Here is a 17028-nt window from a genome sequence, read left to right as displayed (position 1 = left end):
CCCTGAACCTTTACTGCACACTAGATGGATTACTGTAAAAAGTTATTAATTACACCTTTATTAATTACCTTACTATTCATCCATAAAGCCCTAAGAGTGTCCTTCGAATGCTGAAGCCTCCAAACTACCTCACACCTCTTCTCTCCTTTAAATCGTATAACCACAGCACACAATTAGTGAACCGTCCCACGTCCACATTGGCTGAACTGTTTCAGGTGGTGTAGGTTTAAATTAGCTGCAAACTACCATCAAACTAGTCTTGCATTCACCTTTTTTATCTTGGGTATTTTATGATTCTTGTAACTCTTTCTTAATCCTTGTTATTGTTTGTGTTGTTTCTGTTCTTGAGAACGTTCCTCATTTCTCAACCCTTCTTGAAATCGATTAAATAATACACTTTTAAAAATGGACTTATATAGCTTATTAAAAAGAGAGGAATCTCCGTTTATTTCTTGCTTTTTTTGCCAAATCATTTTCATTATGGGAAAGGTTGTTCATGGTATCACGTGACACTGGTGAGCCACCGTAGGCCTGTTGTTCTACGCACAAGAATAAAGATCAATTTGAACTACATCAGTATTTAAGCATAACAAGCGGCTCCATAACCGCAGTCAAACACAACAGTTACCATTAAGGTTTTCATTTTTTATTAAGATTATAAATTTTTTACAAATCTTTTCTGCAACAGTTTTACCCGGTGATATACAATTTAGTAAGCACAAAAATACAAGAATAACAACAAAATATGTAGAGAATGGCTGAATACTCTCTTTATTTTGGTACACATAGTGCTCATAAAGCTAATGCGTGGATTCTCAGGTTATGGCTGAATCATGAGTTTTGCCTTTTTAAAACAAAAGGACTACGATCATTCTTTCACAAAACAAAAGGCAAACACACAAAACCAAGACATGTTGGAGTTCTGAATTGCTGTGAAGGCTTTGAGCAACAACCATGATTAAGAGGGGATGTCAAACTGCCAGAATGATCCGCACTGTTACTATCACACACTGGGAGAGGGGGTGAAGTGATAACCACAGTAATAGCCCAAAAAGTGTTACAGTATGCAAGTGTTGGCACTCCGTTAAGTGTCATGAGTTGGTTCAGAGTCCACGTACATCAAAAGTTTTTGGGAGGGAAAGTCTTGAACGTGGCGTTTCACAGGACAACAAACTGCTCAGGTGTTTTTCCCAGAGGACTCCTCGGCCTGGAACAGGAGACTCGTTCAGTCACTTTTGATCCATAACAATAGCTAACACTGGTGTGCATTCGATTTAAGGCAACGGAAGTCGATCCATTCCGTGAGTCCCAAAGGTGTATTCTGAAGACATGCATCTCCCACTGTGAGCGCAGGAGAGGCTGTACATGTTATATATGGCACAAAGTGTCCTCTCCCTGACACAACTACTGTCATTTTTAAAATAGCTTTTCTTTTTCCTGCAAAAATAAAGTGGATTTAGATCTGGTAGGGGAGACCGGGCTCAGTTGTAACGCCTCCACATCTTCCAATCAGAAACAAAGTGTGAGCGAGTGCACACCAATGAACCACACTCACATATGTTGTTGGTTTTCTTTAAGACAAAGGTGTGCTTCCAGGTATAATGCTTCATACTTTTGTCTTGTGTGTATTTGAAATCTGTGTTTCTGTTACATGTAGGCCTATGTGAAAGATGCTGTTCTGTGTTCTGTCAGCTCAGTTGCAATGCATGCTAAAAGGAACTCGGTCAAATGTGGAAAATTCCTTGTCAGCATTCAACATTTTAAATTATGAACGTTAATGTTCAGAAATGAGGTTAATGAGGTTCCAAATTGGCCAATTTGCCATTTTATTTTTTTTGCACTTTGCGCTTTAAAAGTTCATGAATAAACCTTTTTTTTTTTTTTTTTTTTTTTACCAAACTGGTGACCATCACTGGACAGTTACGTGACATCTATTAACGAGTAATTGTGGATTCTTGCAGCTACTCACTCACACATGGGGCTCTACTTGGAACAATGCACAGATTCTGTAAATACACTGATTTCACAAGAATACATCTTCTGCAGCACACGTTCACTATTGGCACACACAGAAAGCATGTGGAGCAGCACAGAGCACTGTGAGTTCTCCCAGTAGACTGGAGACGTTCCCCTAAGGTTCCCAAGGAAAACACTCTGTCGTGGATATTTGAAATGTCTCCACGGGACAGTGTGCGTGTGCTGTAACTATGCACAGAGTTCCACAAATTCACATGAAATGTTGTCAGATTCCTTGAGGAACAGTATGGGACTGTTCCTTTGTTAACAGGAACATTCTCCTGAGCTCAGAAAAATGTTCCTCAACAATAACGTTCTCCACTGGGTTGAGTTTAATACTCCTGTGGGGAGAAAACATGTTACAACTGACCCGGGCTCTCCTGAAATAAAGGGGTTGATTCAAAACGCCACAATCGCTCGAGTCCATGCCCCCAGACTGGCCAGGACCTGTTTGCTACAGATCTGTTCCAAGTCCGCCTGTCTGCTCAGCAGCCCAGTAAACCCCGAGCCGAAGATGGAGATCAGGTTGGAGATGTTGGAAGTGTCCGTGTAGTCTAGGTTGGAGTAGGAACAGTCCTCGCGTTTCGCTCGTTTGCGAGCCGCTGTAAAATCCGAAACCTCCTCAACGTCGGAGATATAACAACCGAACTCAACCTTCCGTTTCTTGGCCGGGGACTGCGCGCCCTGGCCGCACTGGAGCGCGTCGCAGCAGCAGTCCTGGTGGAGGTATCCGTTCTCCACCGTGGTCACCACATGCGTGTCCAAATCCAGCACTGTGGTTTTGTTGCAGTGCGTGCTGCTGTTTGCGGGGAACTGGTCACAGTGTGACACGGGGGAAGCTTCCATGCAGCAGCTCCGGTAGTAGGACGGATCCAGTTCCTTGCTGCCGTCCTCGAGGGGAGAGCAGCCGAAAAGGGCGCTCGCTGTTCGGGAGTGCGCCGCCGGCTGCGCCGCGCCTCGGTGGCACGCAGAGCCGCACAGACTCGCCTCTTCTCCGCAGCAAGCCTGTTCCTCGTCGTCGGCGTCCTCTGAGTCCAGATCCAGAGGGTTGAGCTCCTGGATCTCGTTGCACACGGTCATCACCTCCTCGTACTGCTGCATCCTGTAGATCTCCGCGTATTTCTCCTTGATGTAGACCTGCCTGGCGTTCCTCAGCACATAGGAGACCAGCAGGTTTTTGTGCAGCTTGATGCCCCCTCTCTGCGTCCTGGAGTTGTGGATCTTCATTAGGGAGATCGAGATCAGGCTTTGCGCGTCCACTGCGCATTCCATGGTGTTGATCATTGTGATGTTCCCCGGGTCCACCTCCAGCTCCTCTCCGGGAGAGGAAAGCCAACTCTCAGCTATCTCAGCAGGGATCGTTTTTTTGGAGGAGAACGCTTCAAGTCAGCTCTGTGGAGACACATTGGACACAGCGATCCGCCTCTCTCTCAGAGCCAGCAATCATTCGCAGATGGCCTGGAACCAGAATAGCTATATAATCAAGACAGAGGGCCCGCCCTCTTCAGGGAGAGTCAATCAGCTGCCTGGGATCCGTTGAGTGGCAGGCGGGCGCGCTGGAAACCAGTCGTTCTCGACCAATCAGCGTCAGGCGGTTCCTCTGTACTATTCAAATTCCACCCAGGTTGTCGAACAGGAATGTCCTCATTCAGCTGCTCCACAGTTGGGACTCCCAGAAAACCTGCTTGTTTTCCGGTAAATCAAGCGAACAAAGTAATCAGGGTTTATTTTGAAGTTTGCTGTTCCAGGTAAAAATTGTCTTTTTTTACACTTTTGACCCAGATAGGAAGCATATCTCAGTTTTGTCCCCAAAAAGACAGACATGAAGACATGAGAGACAAGCTAATCAACATATCAGCATTGCACATTATGACAGATTATCTCAGATTTGCATATCAATAACAGTCCTCATGTACGGTATGTTTAGGCTACGTGTGTACGGTATGTAAATGTATGTGGATACATAAACAAACAGTTGAAAGCAGGCTCAAAATGAGGACTGTGGGGGTTTTGTTGAAGTCATCCTCTTTAGTAATAATCATTTATTTATAGAGCACTTTTCATACAAAGGATGAAGCTCAAAGTGCTTCACGATAAAAAAAAATGTAACACGTTAAAACAAAGGCAAATAGACAATAAAATAAGACAATAAAACAGGACAATTGTAAGTTGAGGTTGAGGAAGTGCTCAGTCATCTGGCACATTATCACCACAGCACCGTTACAAACTGGATTCAGAAAAACAACAAGTACAAAGACATGGACACACACACACACACATGCATGCACGCACACACACACACATGCATGCACGCACACATGCACGCACACACACACACACACACACACACACAGACCTTGCTATCAATGGGAACCATTTTAGACAAAATAAATATTTTTATATTATTATCAAATTGTTAAGAGACAAAGTTCTGTCCCTCCACCTCCATTGTATTTGGGTGGAGGCAGAAATCCCTCTCAGTGTTGTTTCCAGCAGCAGCAGCAGGCAGCTGTTTTCAGAGAAAAGAAAAAATAATCCACTGTACACCATATGCAATTTACCAGCAGACAATCACAGTTAGGGACTAGCTGGCTGTAACAGTAGGGACTTTAAGCAGCGAGCGCTGAAGGGACGGCTACAGCCTTCCAGAAACATTCCAATGGGTTCTTGACGTGGTAGCCCAACTGTCTGCTACGGGAGCAACTGGTTTGCGTCTACAACAGCAAACTGTTCTGGAACACCGTAGCCGTCCCTTTAACTGTCGCTGCTTAAGGTCCCCATTTAGCTGCTAAAGGAGAGTGAATATGATACATCCTCCCACTGCAGTGTTCAGCTTGATTTGACTCAATCCACTTTTGTAATCTCCATAAACAGATATCTGCGTATAGAATCTGTAGACCACAGGACTCGGGAGATTTGGGTAACGAAAGACTTCAGGTTTCTGTTTGTAGTCTGAGTAGTTTTGACCGATCAGGTTTGAGCATGCCTTTTTTTCACGCAGGTAAACTGCGGAGAGCACACAAAATGGAACATATTGGCCGAAATGCAATCTGTGAACCCATCGGCTTCATTCAGAAGCAGGTATCTGTTTATAGAGACGTCATCTTTCATATTCAGCTCCATTCTCACATCTCGAGTTGTTAATCAGACCGTAAACAATGACTTTTGCACGGAAGAGGAAGTTGTGATCCGGATATCCGCTGGCTAGACTGGAAAGTCCAAAATATTGCCCCAGAGGCAAAATTGTTGTCAGACAGATAGCTGATGGGTTCAGAGATTGCACTTTTGGCGCTTTTCTCTTTTCATATGGTCTCAGTGTTGGTGGGATTCTTAGCTGATCGTCAGAGTGATGCTACATGAAACTGCTATGATGTCACCTTCACTGTGTCACGCCCTGGATCCTTTCATCGGTAACAATATCTAGTGTCTAGCGTATTGTCCGGTGTAGTGTGCGACGTAGTGTGCGACGTAGTGTGCGACGTAGTGTGCGACGTAGTGTGCGACGTAGTGTGCGACAGTGTGCGTTGTAGTGTACAACATAATAGTGTGCAGCATATTGTGCGATATAGTTTTGTCATAAGTGCTGTGTGTAGAGTGGGGTGTAGCACGCAGTGTTGCATAGTGTACAGCATAGTGTACAGCGTTGCGTACTGCATAGCAGGATTGCATTTATGCCTTAGTTTTGCGCCATTTTTTAAAATCTGGGTCAACTGAATAAAAAACTTTCAGTCACTATTGACGGCAGCTTGGTTTGTGCGGGATGACCTGTGTCGTACTAGTGATAGTTCTCTCTGACCAATCAGTGGTCTGCAGGGGTTTAACTCCATCTTCTAGTCTAGGATCAGCTCACTTGGATGGCATCCAAGGTGATACTAAAAAAGTACCAGGTACTATCCGTAACTTTTGCCAATGGAACTCCAGAAAGGTGCAAGTACAATAGAGCCGTACTATGCAGTGGAAAGGCAGCAGCAGACTTACATCAGATGACCAGAAACATGACTCCAAACGAATGATGATGTTGCTCTGTCTGCTGAGTCCATACAAAAACGATCCAAGCAAAGTTGCAACGATATGATACGCATGAGAATTAAAGCAGATTTGATTCATACATGAGTCCATTAAGCCACAATTAAAAGTGCAAGTACACTGAATAGCTAATAGCTAATAGAAGTTAGGGGGCAGTTCAATGTAGTTAGCCGTTAATTTGGGGGTATGTTGTGAAGCAGGGATGTGATTGGGGAAAGTAAGAAGGCGCACACCAACAGAACACAGAGAGACAGGAAGAGAGTGCGTTACAGTGAAATATCAATTTAGACAGATAAATAGATTTTTCAGAATTTAATAGAGAGCCAGCATCGGATATGTGGCTGTGTATCGATCTAGTCAAATCTCTAACACTTTTTTGATACATATCAGCTCTTCTTCTTTAAAGTTTAACAGCAGTTGGCATCCATACATATTGGTTCATTTTTACACACTTACAAATAGAGAAGAAGAAAGAAAGAAATCTCTGAATACTATATACGGTATGAATATATACGGTATATACTTTACCGGCTTAGGCTATTATCCTAATGCTACATTAAGCCGTCATTTTATTTTCATTCAATTTGTTTAATATTCAATTCTGTCTCTAACACACCCACCCAAACAACACTGTTACTATACAATATGTTGTTTATTGGTTCATTTTGGCACAAGGTGAGCGGCTGTGGCTTAGAGGTAGAGAGGGTCGTCCTCCATTCTAGAGATGAGGGGTTCAATCCCCGGCTCCCTTGGTCCGCATGCTGATGTGTCGTTTGGCAAGACACTGAACCCTGATCTGCTCCCCGTGCTGAGCATGGGTGTGTAAACGTGGTGTGAATGGTTAGATTAGATGGTATGTAGGTGTCCACTGCAATCAGTGTGAAAGCGCCTTGAGTAGTCAGAAGACTAGAAGACTAGAAAGATGCTAAATAAGTCCATTTACTTTGTGCAATTTAGTCTGGGCTCTTTTCACATTAAACAGCAACTCAATACACAAAATGTTAACACAGTGGGGGCAAAAGTTCATTCATTCATTCATCTTCAACCGCTTATCCCGGGGTCAGGGGGCAAAAGTTAACGCTCAAATATTTTTTAAATATCCTACACTGCCTAACATATTTGCCATATGCTCTACATTCATGACACTGATATTTAATGTTATATACAGCCTCGTCGTGCTGCCCCAAGTGGCCAAAAGATGAATGATTGCAGCTTTAAATAGAAATATGTGAGCCCATCCTGATCCCTGAGCTCCATTGTATTTTACTGAAAGATCAGACCTGCTGCAGAAAAAATTTGGAGCCGTTTGCCAAGCGACTGAAACAATCAGTGTTGGGTTTGAGGCGGATTTCAGTGTGATGAAACGAAAAGAGACTGTTCAGTGTAAACAACATGGAGGCTTCCACAGATGAGATGAGCAGCTATGGAGCAGCCGCTCACTTACTCTTATTTCTCTGGATCCTTCTGTTAAATATGGACCTGGCTCCTGAAATTGGGCCTTTTATCTGTAAATTCACGCTACACAAATGGAAAATATCCTTTTCATATCCTTTTCCTTGTTTCCTTTTTGAGCTTTGCCTCCACGCTGTTAGTATGTCATACGCTTCATTGATCTGATTGGTTGATTTGGCCCGTATGTTGGTGAGAGATAGATGGTTTATCCAATCAGCAACCAGTATTTTCGCCCCTTCCCAAAAGATCTCCAAACGAGAGTCCCCAGATGGATCTGCTTGAGCCAATGAGAATCAATCCGGATCAATCCTGCGGAGTCAGGTTAGGTGTTTAGTACATTCATAGGTATTTTAGCCGATAGCAGACAGCAGTGTTGGTTTCCCCAAGCTTGTCTCACCCAGACTGAGCCCCTCCTTGACTAATTAAGATGGCAGTGAGCCGTAAACTGAAACCTTCAGAACAGACACTGACACAATGTCAGTTTTTTACACAAGATCTGGCAGCAGCTCGAGAGCCACAGTGAGGTATCCAGAATGTGTTGATATTGAGTTCTTGAACAAAATCACATTTAATTGCCATCCTGAATATTAATAACCCTTATTGTCAGTAAACATCTTGTAATAATAATTGATAAATAATACATTTTCTTTTAATCATTTACATTGTCAGTGACATGATCTAATTCTAAAGGCAGCTGAATACCTGGAATGAACCAGGATGGTAGGGTGGGAATGAAAGAAAAAATGTTGTCTTCTGTGAATGAGTGTACCTCAGTAACAAACCAACTCAGTCATTGCAGGAAGCCAGCATTGCAGTGGCCTCTACAGGTTTAATCACAGGTTCAAATGTTTGCCATGTGAGTGCAATAACCCGTGTTGAACCTGTAGAGGACAGTGCAGCACTAGTTTTCTGCCCAGTGTGATTAGTGTTTTGTTATGTTTCCAAATTCTCCTTCTGAGGCGGGACAGAGCTTCAACGATCTGCAACAAGACATTTATTTCCATGCAGGATGAAGCAGAAGTAATGAGAACGTGGAACTCCCTCTGGATAAGACCAAGATCACACTGAGGGGTGGCTGAAGGACGCCTGATTGTAATGTTCTCTATGAATGATGAATGTATGATGCAGAGAAGGAGACACACTCATCTTTTCTTCCAGAGGAGGTAGCTGTTCGCAAAGAGGAGCACACCCCAGAGGTTTCCTTCAGTTCAATATATAAAGATCACCGCTCACTAGATAAAGGCTTGTTGGAGGTGCTGGAGCTGGTATTCAACATATATGGACACTGCAATCTGTGCCATGTTGATTTATAGAGGAACGCTTTAGTAAGGAATCTTCTTGGAGAATAGTTTTTTCAACCTTTGAATGACACATTTAGGAGCAAAAGCTTGCTCTTTCAAGTGCAGTAAGTAAAACATCCAAACAAAAGAACACAAGAAGATACATTAATATAAATTCACAAGATGCATCAAACCTACAGTAGGCCTAAAGCATGGTAATAATACATGTATGGCCACATTATGACAAAGAGTGCACAGATACCATAATAATCCTTTTTTTATTAATCTACATTTGGACCATCAGAGGAACCCTGTGCACTCATACCATTCACATTCGCGCACACATTTTCTGTGAGACTGTCACAGTTCACATTAAACGGTTGGTTCACTCAAATGATAAATATAATTTCTATAATGGTATCTAACTATGCACTTTAGATAGTTTTGGTTTTATTGTCCAGGTTTTGAGCTTGGGGCCCCAGTTCTACTTTCTAGCCCAGCGTCTTAGTTAATTTTCAATTCAATTCAATTTTATTTATAGTGCCAAATCATAACAAAGGTTATCTCAGGACACTTTACAAACTAGGTAAAGACCACACTCTATGATAAACATAGACCGGACAATTCCCCCGTAGAGTATGGTGGCAACGAAAACCTTCCCTATTACAGGCAGGAACGTCAGACAGACTCAGCTCTGTTGAGGACGGACATCTGTCTGAACCGGTTGGGGAGGAAGAAAAGGAGAGAGAAAGAGAGAAAAGACCGACAGATGGACAGAGAAAGACAAAGACAGACACAAAGACAGAGACAGACACACTTCCAGTAACTATAATAATATCTAAAGTAATGTGAATATGACTTATATGTTATGGCAGTTAATACAGCAGAATAGTAGAAACAAGCACAGCTAAGGTGATAGATTATAATAGCAGCAGGAAGCGTCATGCAGGACCACGGCAGCAGGCACCACCACCATCAGCAGAGACCTGAGAGACGACAAAGCACAAACAACTCCGGGGAAGAAGTTGAATTAGTAACATGCATTGATGAGACATGAATGATACAAACAGAGAGGAGAGAAGCTCAGAGTATCAGGAAAAGGATTATCCTTCGGCAGACTAGGCCTATAGCAGCATAATTAAGCAGAACAAAATCAGCTTAAAAATAACGACATTGCTAAGAGCTCGTAAGCCCTAGCTGTTAGCTTTATCAAAAAGGAAAGTTTTAAGTTTACTCTTAAATATGGGGACAGTGTCTGTATTCTGAATAACACTTGGGAGTTTGTTCCACAGGAGAGGAGCTTGGTAGCTGAAGGCTCTGCCTCCCATTCTACTTTTGGAGACTCTAGGAACAACAAGCAGCCCTGCGTTCTCAGAGCGCAGTGATCTAGTCGGGTAATACGGTACTATGAGCTCTTTAAGATACTACGAAGCCTGACCAATAAGAGCTTTGTAGGTAAGAAGAAGGATTTTAAATTCTATTCTAGATTTTACAGGTAGCCAGTTTCCAATCATAGTAACAAAACGGCGGGGCTTGCTCAGTGGAAAAAATGGCGGCTGGGTATGAAACATTCTCAAATTACTGCCAAACAGTACACTAAAATGTGTTTCTGAAAACATTTCATCAGATAAGCAATACAGTAACAGAATATGGAGTTATATTGGATCAGCGCTGTCTTGTTTGACCTGAGTTTCATGAGCCTGAAAAACTGAAATGACCTGCAGACCCAAAGGTTTCGCTGTCAGTCATCGTCTTAAACCCTACCCACATCAAACAGTTGTGATTGGTCCATATCATGTCAGGTTACTGGAAATCCACATAGGGGAGCGGCCAGACACATCTGCCAACACAAATTATACATGAGTTTGGCAGATTTGTCTGGTTTCCAGGCTAACTGCTTTCTACCAAAGGAAGAATTTCCAACTAGAATAAAGAGTGGCCAAACTTAAAGAGACCCTATTATGCTAGTTTTCTGAGTCATATTCTGGGGCAACTACAATAGGTTTACATGCTGTGATCTTTAAAAAACACATTATATCTCTTATATTGTCCATTGCTGCAGCACCTCTGTGTGGCAGGCTCTGTCTGAGCTTCTGCCCCCCCCCCCCCCCCCCTTCCAAAAAGCCCAGTGTGCTCTGATTGGTCGGCTAGTCTGCTCTGCTATGATTGGTCACCTCTTTACGCTGCATGCAGGTAAATTTTACCATGTCGAGAATCAGTGATCTCAGCAACTGGAAACACTTTCTATATGAAATCTAGTCACGTTAGCTGCGCAACATGCTAAGGTTTGCTTTACTAGGTTCATTTCCAAAATAAACACTAAAACAGCATAAAAGTGTCTGAACTCACAGCTTACAGTTTGAGTCTGTGTGTAGCAACATGACCAATAGGAAGTCAGGATTCTTCTACGGAGACAAATCCCAGAAAATTGGAGAAATTAGCAATGCAAGTACTTCATTATTCGACACTTTGGTTTTATTAAACATGACTATAAAACATTATAACTACATTTATAGCTCAGAAAAGACGGAAAAGCTTAATAGGTCCTCTTTAAAGCAAAGAAAATAAATGTCCAGTACCACCACCTCAAAAGCTCACTAATTAACATGTTGTATCTCGTTTGTTTAATTTGTTCTTCAAGAAATAGTTCCAGCATGTAAGTCTCCCTGAAATGATCCCTTAATGTACAGAAAAGGATGAGTGTCCAGTAGTTAGCTTTATGTACAGTATTTTCAGTAGAGGTGTCATGATTCTCCAAATTCACAATTCAATTTGACTTTTGATGTCAAGGTCATGTTTGGATTCAATTTTCAATTTAAACATCTGTGCTGACAGTTATGCCATTGTTAGACTATGGAGTCTTGATTCATGAAGATTGTAAGTTTTATGCCCCAACAGCTGTCATTCACTGTTCTTTAAAATGATACATGGTGAGAAGTGTGATATCACCGCTGTATTTTGGGGGAATGGAACCACAACAACATAACCATGAAAAACCACACTACATTTTTACAATTTAGCATAATTTATTTCATCGGTAAATTGGGAACAAACGGTTAACTAACAAAAAGAAAAGCCAATAGATGGCAGACAGGTAGGTTATACTATAGTTTGAGTTTCTCAGATTTACAAGGAGCTTCTGAATGCACCATGAGTTTACGAGGTGCACCTGTATGCACTATGCAAAAATGTTGACAGGAGCAGCAGGATTTTCCAGTTGCAGCTAAGGTGTCTGGGAAAAGTGCAGCTGCAAGATACTGTTAAGCTAACGTTAACCTGTGTCTTTAGCTGCATGCTATGCTATGCTATGCGCATGAGTGAAGAGAAAAATTAATTGAAAGCTTACATCAATAGATTTTTTTTAATTTAAAATTCGGCCACCCTTACTGTTCAGAAATAATTATTAGAATTATTGGTAACAAATTTGCCCATTGGAGTGTTTGTTTAGTCTGTTTATTTGCTCTGAACTTTAGGGGCATCAATAGCTCAGCCCATAGGTGACTCGGCTGGGAACCGTAGGGTTCATCTCCTGGGCACTGTACCCCGCTCTGTGCGCCAATCCATTGGCAGCCCCCTCGTTCTGTTTGTGCATGTGGGTGTATTTGGGGCCTGTGTGTGTGTGTAATGTGAATAATAATAATTTCCCCTTGCGGGATGAATAAAGGCATTCTTTCTTTCTTAAACAGCTAATATACTGGCAGCAGGTTAGCTGTAACTAGCTAGCAACTTAGCCTACTGAATGGCTGTGTGCGTCTGTGCAGTGTAGTGTGTGTGTAGTGTGTGTGTGTGTAGTGTTGGTGTATGTGTATTGTGTGGCAGTTCAGACAGCCCAGTCCAGTCTCTTTTACTCTCATCTTTCTACATTTATGAAGTAGAAAGATGACTTTGTATTAAATTGTGCTGTACCTAAAAAATAGTATTGTGTTCACTGTTATGCCAGGTTCAGGCTACACAATGTTGTTGTCTGTTCCAAAAGTCGCTAAAAGTCACCGGATAATGTCATAGTGCCATTTGCATTTTGGTGATGTCACCACATATAATTTGCATACAGATCTAGGCAGCGGTAAACCAGCAACTCCTATTTTCTGGAGTAAAACGGCTGTTTTTGTTAATCAAGTCTGGTCCTAAAAGAAAATCCAACAATGGCGTCTGAAGCAGTGTGTGAGGAAAGTATGGGTTGACTATCTTCAGAGACTTGAGGTAAAAAATAACAAATGATTTTAGCCATTGGTGAAACCTAAACGAAGCTAGCTAGCCACCACAGGAGGTTTCACAAAGCAGACTGGGAAACCAATATGCTAATGCTAATGTTAGCCTCATGATTATTGATTTATACCCTGTAGATATCTAGTAAAAACTAAAGTGCTTTTATGTTATGAGTATAAGAAAAGTGTTATTTCCGCTTAAAGTCACAATTGTTACTTTGTTGTTCCATTGTATGTACATTTAAGTACCAGTAGGAACCAGTAAGTAGATGTACTGTTTCATATGACAATATTACACTGTTAGTGTCGGGTAATCACACTTCGAGTCATAGGCTGTATTATAAACTGTTACCACATTTAAATCTTACAGAAAAAAGCATTTAATTCCCAATCTATTCAAATCACAATAAAATCACAACATCACATTTTGACAGTTGTTGGTTTAGTGGTGAAGTTGTTCATGGAACAAAATAGAAGAATTTTAGTACATGGTACTCATATTTCCTACCTGTACACATCAGTATGCAAAACATACAGCTTCTTTCCATAAAAGTAAACCCAATTAAATTGATATTAATACATTTCCGTGAAAAATACAGATTTCACTTCATTATCCTGTTTTCTTTCTCTCGACACATTCTTCCACTATACTGCAGTCTCTTTCTATTTTCAGTCCTGCCTTGTTATATCTGCACTCCCCCGTTCACAGCCATCCTCACCCATCTCCTCCATTTATGTTCTCCCCTCATCTTTTCAGCCTCACTGCTCGATTGTCTCTGGCTCCTTGTACCACCCCTTTGCTGTCTGCACTGACATCCTGTTTTTTTCACCCCTCAGTTTCCTCCTAAGCATGTTTATTTCTCTCTACAGCTCGGAGAGGGAGGGCAGCATTATTTGCACCACAGTTGCAGGTGTCAGCAAAGCAGGTGCTGTTCTCTCTCGGCTTCCTTTGCATGCACGGTCAGCACTGGGGGGTAGCTGTCTTTGCTGCTGCCACGGTCCTGGATCCATTCTCCAACTCCAATGCCTCCCTGCTTCCTTTTTCTCTACATCTCTCTGTGTGCTATTTATGTCTGCATCTTCTACAGCTAGTGCCTAATTACTGTACCTCGCAGCAACCTCTCTTCCAGCTGTTCTTCTCAGTCTGTTTGTAGCATATCTTTTGGAAATTAGATTTTAGCAAGAAGACAATAAACAGAGCTGAAAATGATGCGTACAATGATTTATTGATGGAGACTTGAGTCAGTTTCTCCCTCAGTAAAGCTTGCGAGGGACTATCGTGCTTGATTTCTCCCTCCAAAGTCTGTCACACAATATATGTGAGATGCATGTGGATTTTGATGAGTCTTTGGGGAATAATGTGTTCCAGTGATTGGCCTAAGGGAAGGAAATACAGTTTAATTTCGCAGCATATGAAATATTTTTGTTATTATGGCTTTTCTATAACTCTGTGTTGTGTAATGGGAGATGACATATTTATTGTGTGCTTATCTTTGTGAGCAGTTCCCAATCAAGGTCAAATCAGATAAAAACATATTTCACTGTAGCCATTCACATAGTTTTGCTTGTATCTGTCCAGGTTTTGAGGTTTTTGCCTGATATGATGGAGAGGAATGGGATTTTGTTTCTTTCCATATACAGTGTCTGTAACACTGTCACCGTGAACAGTGACAGTGTCAATCATTTCTTTAGCAGTTCCAATGAAAACTGTTGACATCATCGTCTATGTTTTTTGTAATGGAGGTAAGCTGACCCTGAAACACTGACAAGAAGAATAAGTTGTTACACTTCATTAAGTAGTAGATCATGTACAATGGTGCAGCAGAAAAACACAGTGTGTGTAATGCAATGAGAATACCTGATGGAACTTTAAAGCTACATTTATAGATTTTGGCCACTTGGGGGATGGAACAAACTTCAAAATACAACCTCAGACTATAATCACCTTCTGTGTTTGTTTGTTTTTTTGTCCGTGTGTTATTCGGTACTTGCTGTTCTTGACCGGGAATTTCTGTTAAAGCTTCTTCAGTCATAATAATGTCTAATGAAAAAGTCCTCATTTTGACAACCCACCTGCCTGTCCTGAAACACGGACCCACATGCTTTGTAGGTGTGACACCTTTGCATAATACTGACTTGTTTTGTTTCAAAATAGTGTTATTATGCACATAAGTCTATTGAGGGGATTGTCATTTGGAAAATAATATTAGCAAGTAGCCTCCTTTTCAACACAAAATATAATAAATCTACATACCTTTATGGTGTCATTCTTGAGCTGCCTATCAATTATTTGTCCAGGACCCTGATCACTTCATAAAGTTATTATTGTAAACATGAACCCATCCAGCAGACACAAGCTGGGTTTCCACTGAAATGTATCACAAATTTTAAACAAATTTTGAGAAAACCATATGAGTCGATTACCGAGTTCAACTCTATTGAACTTCAATAATTCAATTCTATTCAACTTTGTTAACAGTGCCAAGTCATAACAAAAGTTATCTCAGGACACTTTACAAACTAGGTAAAGACCCAGCTCTGTGGAGGACGGACATCTGTCTGCACCGGTTGGGGAAGAAGAAAAGGAGAGAGAAAGAGAGAAAAGACAGACAGATGGACAAAGAGAGACAAAGACAGACACAAAGACAGAGACACACTTCCAGTAACTATAATAATATCTATAGTAATGTGAATATGACTTATATGTTATGGCAGTTAATACAGCAGAATAGTAGAAACAAGCACAGCTAAGGTTATAAATTATAATAGTAGCAGGAAGCGTCATGCAGGACCACGGCAGCAGGCACCACCACCATCAGCAGAGACCTGCGAGACGACAAAGCACAAACAACTCCGGGGAAGAAGTTGAATTATTAACATGCATTGATGAGACATAAATGATACAGACAGAGAGGAGAGAAGCTCAGAGTATCTGGTAAAGTATTATCCTTCGGCAGACTAGGCCTATAGCAGCATCATTAAGCAGAACAAAATCAGCTTAAAAATAACAACATTGCTAAGGGCGTCCTAGCTGTAAGCTTTATCAAAAAGGAAAGTTTTAAGTTTAGTTTTTACTCTTAAATAAGGGGACAGTGTCTGTATTCCGAATAACACTTGGGAGTTTGTTCCACAGGAGAGGAGCTTGGTAGCTGAAGGCTCTGCCTCCACTTCTACTTTTGGAGACTCTAGAAACGACGAGTAGCCCTGCATTCTCAGAGCGCAGCGATCTAGTCAGGTAACACGGTACTATGAGCTCTTTAAAATCGCTGGAGCCTGACCAATAAGAGCTTTGTAGGTAAGGAGAAGGATTTATAGTTCAATAGAACTGAACTCGATCAGTTAGATAAACTTTAAATGTGCATTAAGGAAATAAAAAGCTAGATGACCTGCAATTTTCTGATGTTAAACTCAGATAAAACTGTAGTCATTGTACTTGGCCCCAAAGGCCTCCGAAACTCAATAACTAAAGGCATTGTTACTCTGGATGATGTTGTGGTGTCCTCCAGCACCACAGTAAGGAATCTGGGTGTTATTTTTGATCAGGATATGTCCTTTGATTTTCACATAAAATTTACGACAAGGACTGCATATTTTCACCTGCGTAATATTGCGGAAAAATTAGGAACATTGTGTCTTAGAAAGATGCAGAAAAACTTGTCCATGCATTTGTTACTTCTAGGCTGGACTATTGCAATTCCTTATTATCAGGCTGCTCCAATAAGTCTGTTAAGAGTCTCCAGTTGGTCCAAAATGCTGCAGCTCGTGTATTTCTCCTGTATACGCTTCTTTGCACAGGCTACCTGTAAAATCTAGAATAGAATTCAAAATCCTTCTTCTTCCCTACAAAGCTCTTATTGGTCAGGCTCCGTCGTATCTTAAAGAGCTCATAGTACCGTATTACCGACTAGATCACTGCGCTCTGAGAATGCAGGGCTACTTGTTGTTCCAAAAAAAAGTCTCCAAAAGTAGAAAGGGAGGCAGAGCCTTCAGCTACCAAGCTCCTCTCCTGTGGAACAAACTCCCAAGTGTTATTCGGAATACAGGCGCTT

The 17028-nt window shown here is 41.6% G+C and overlaps 1 protein-coding gene across 1 annotated transcript; it reads right to left on the bottom strand.

The window, feature by feature from the left end:
- Nucleotides 1-700: 700 nt before the first annotated feature.
- ier5l (immediate early response 5-like) lies at nucleotides 701-3449 on the bottom strand. Its single transcript, XM_083929331.1, has one exon. The coding sequence runs from the start codon at nucleotides 3298-3300 to the stop codon at nucleotides 2416-2418; it is 885 nt and encodes a 294-aa protein (XP_083785457.1). The 5' UTR covers nucleotides 3301-3449; the 3' UTR covers nucleotides 701-2415.
- Nucleotides 3450-17028: the final 13579 nt, after the last annotated feature.

This window comes from Echiichthys vipera, assembly GCF_963691815.1.
Source record: "Echiichthys vipera genome assembly, chromosome: 16".
Taxonomy (NCBI): domain Eukaryota; kingdom Metazoa; phylum Chordata; class Actinopteri; order Perciformes; family Trachinidae; genus Echiichthys; species Echiichthys vipera.
Note: the sequence above shows the minus strand (reverse complement) of the source record. Positions and strands in the feature narration are given on the sequence as shown.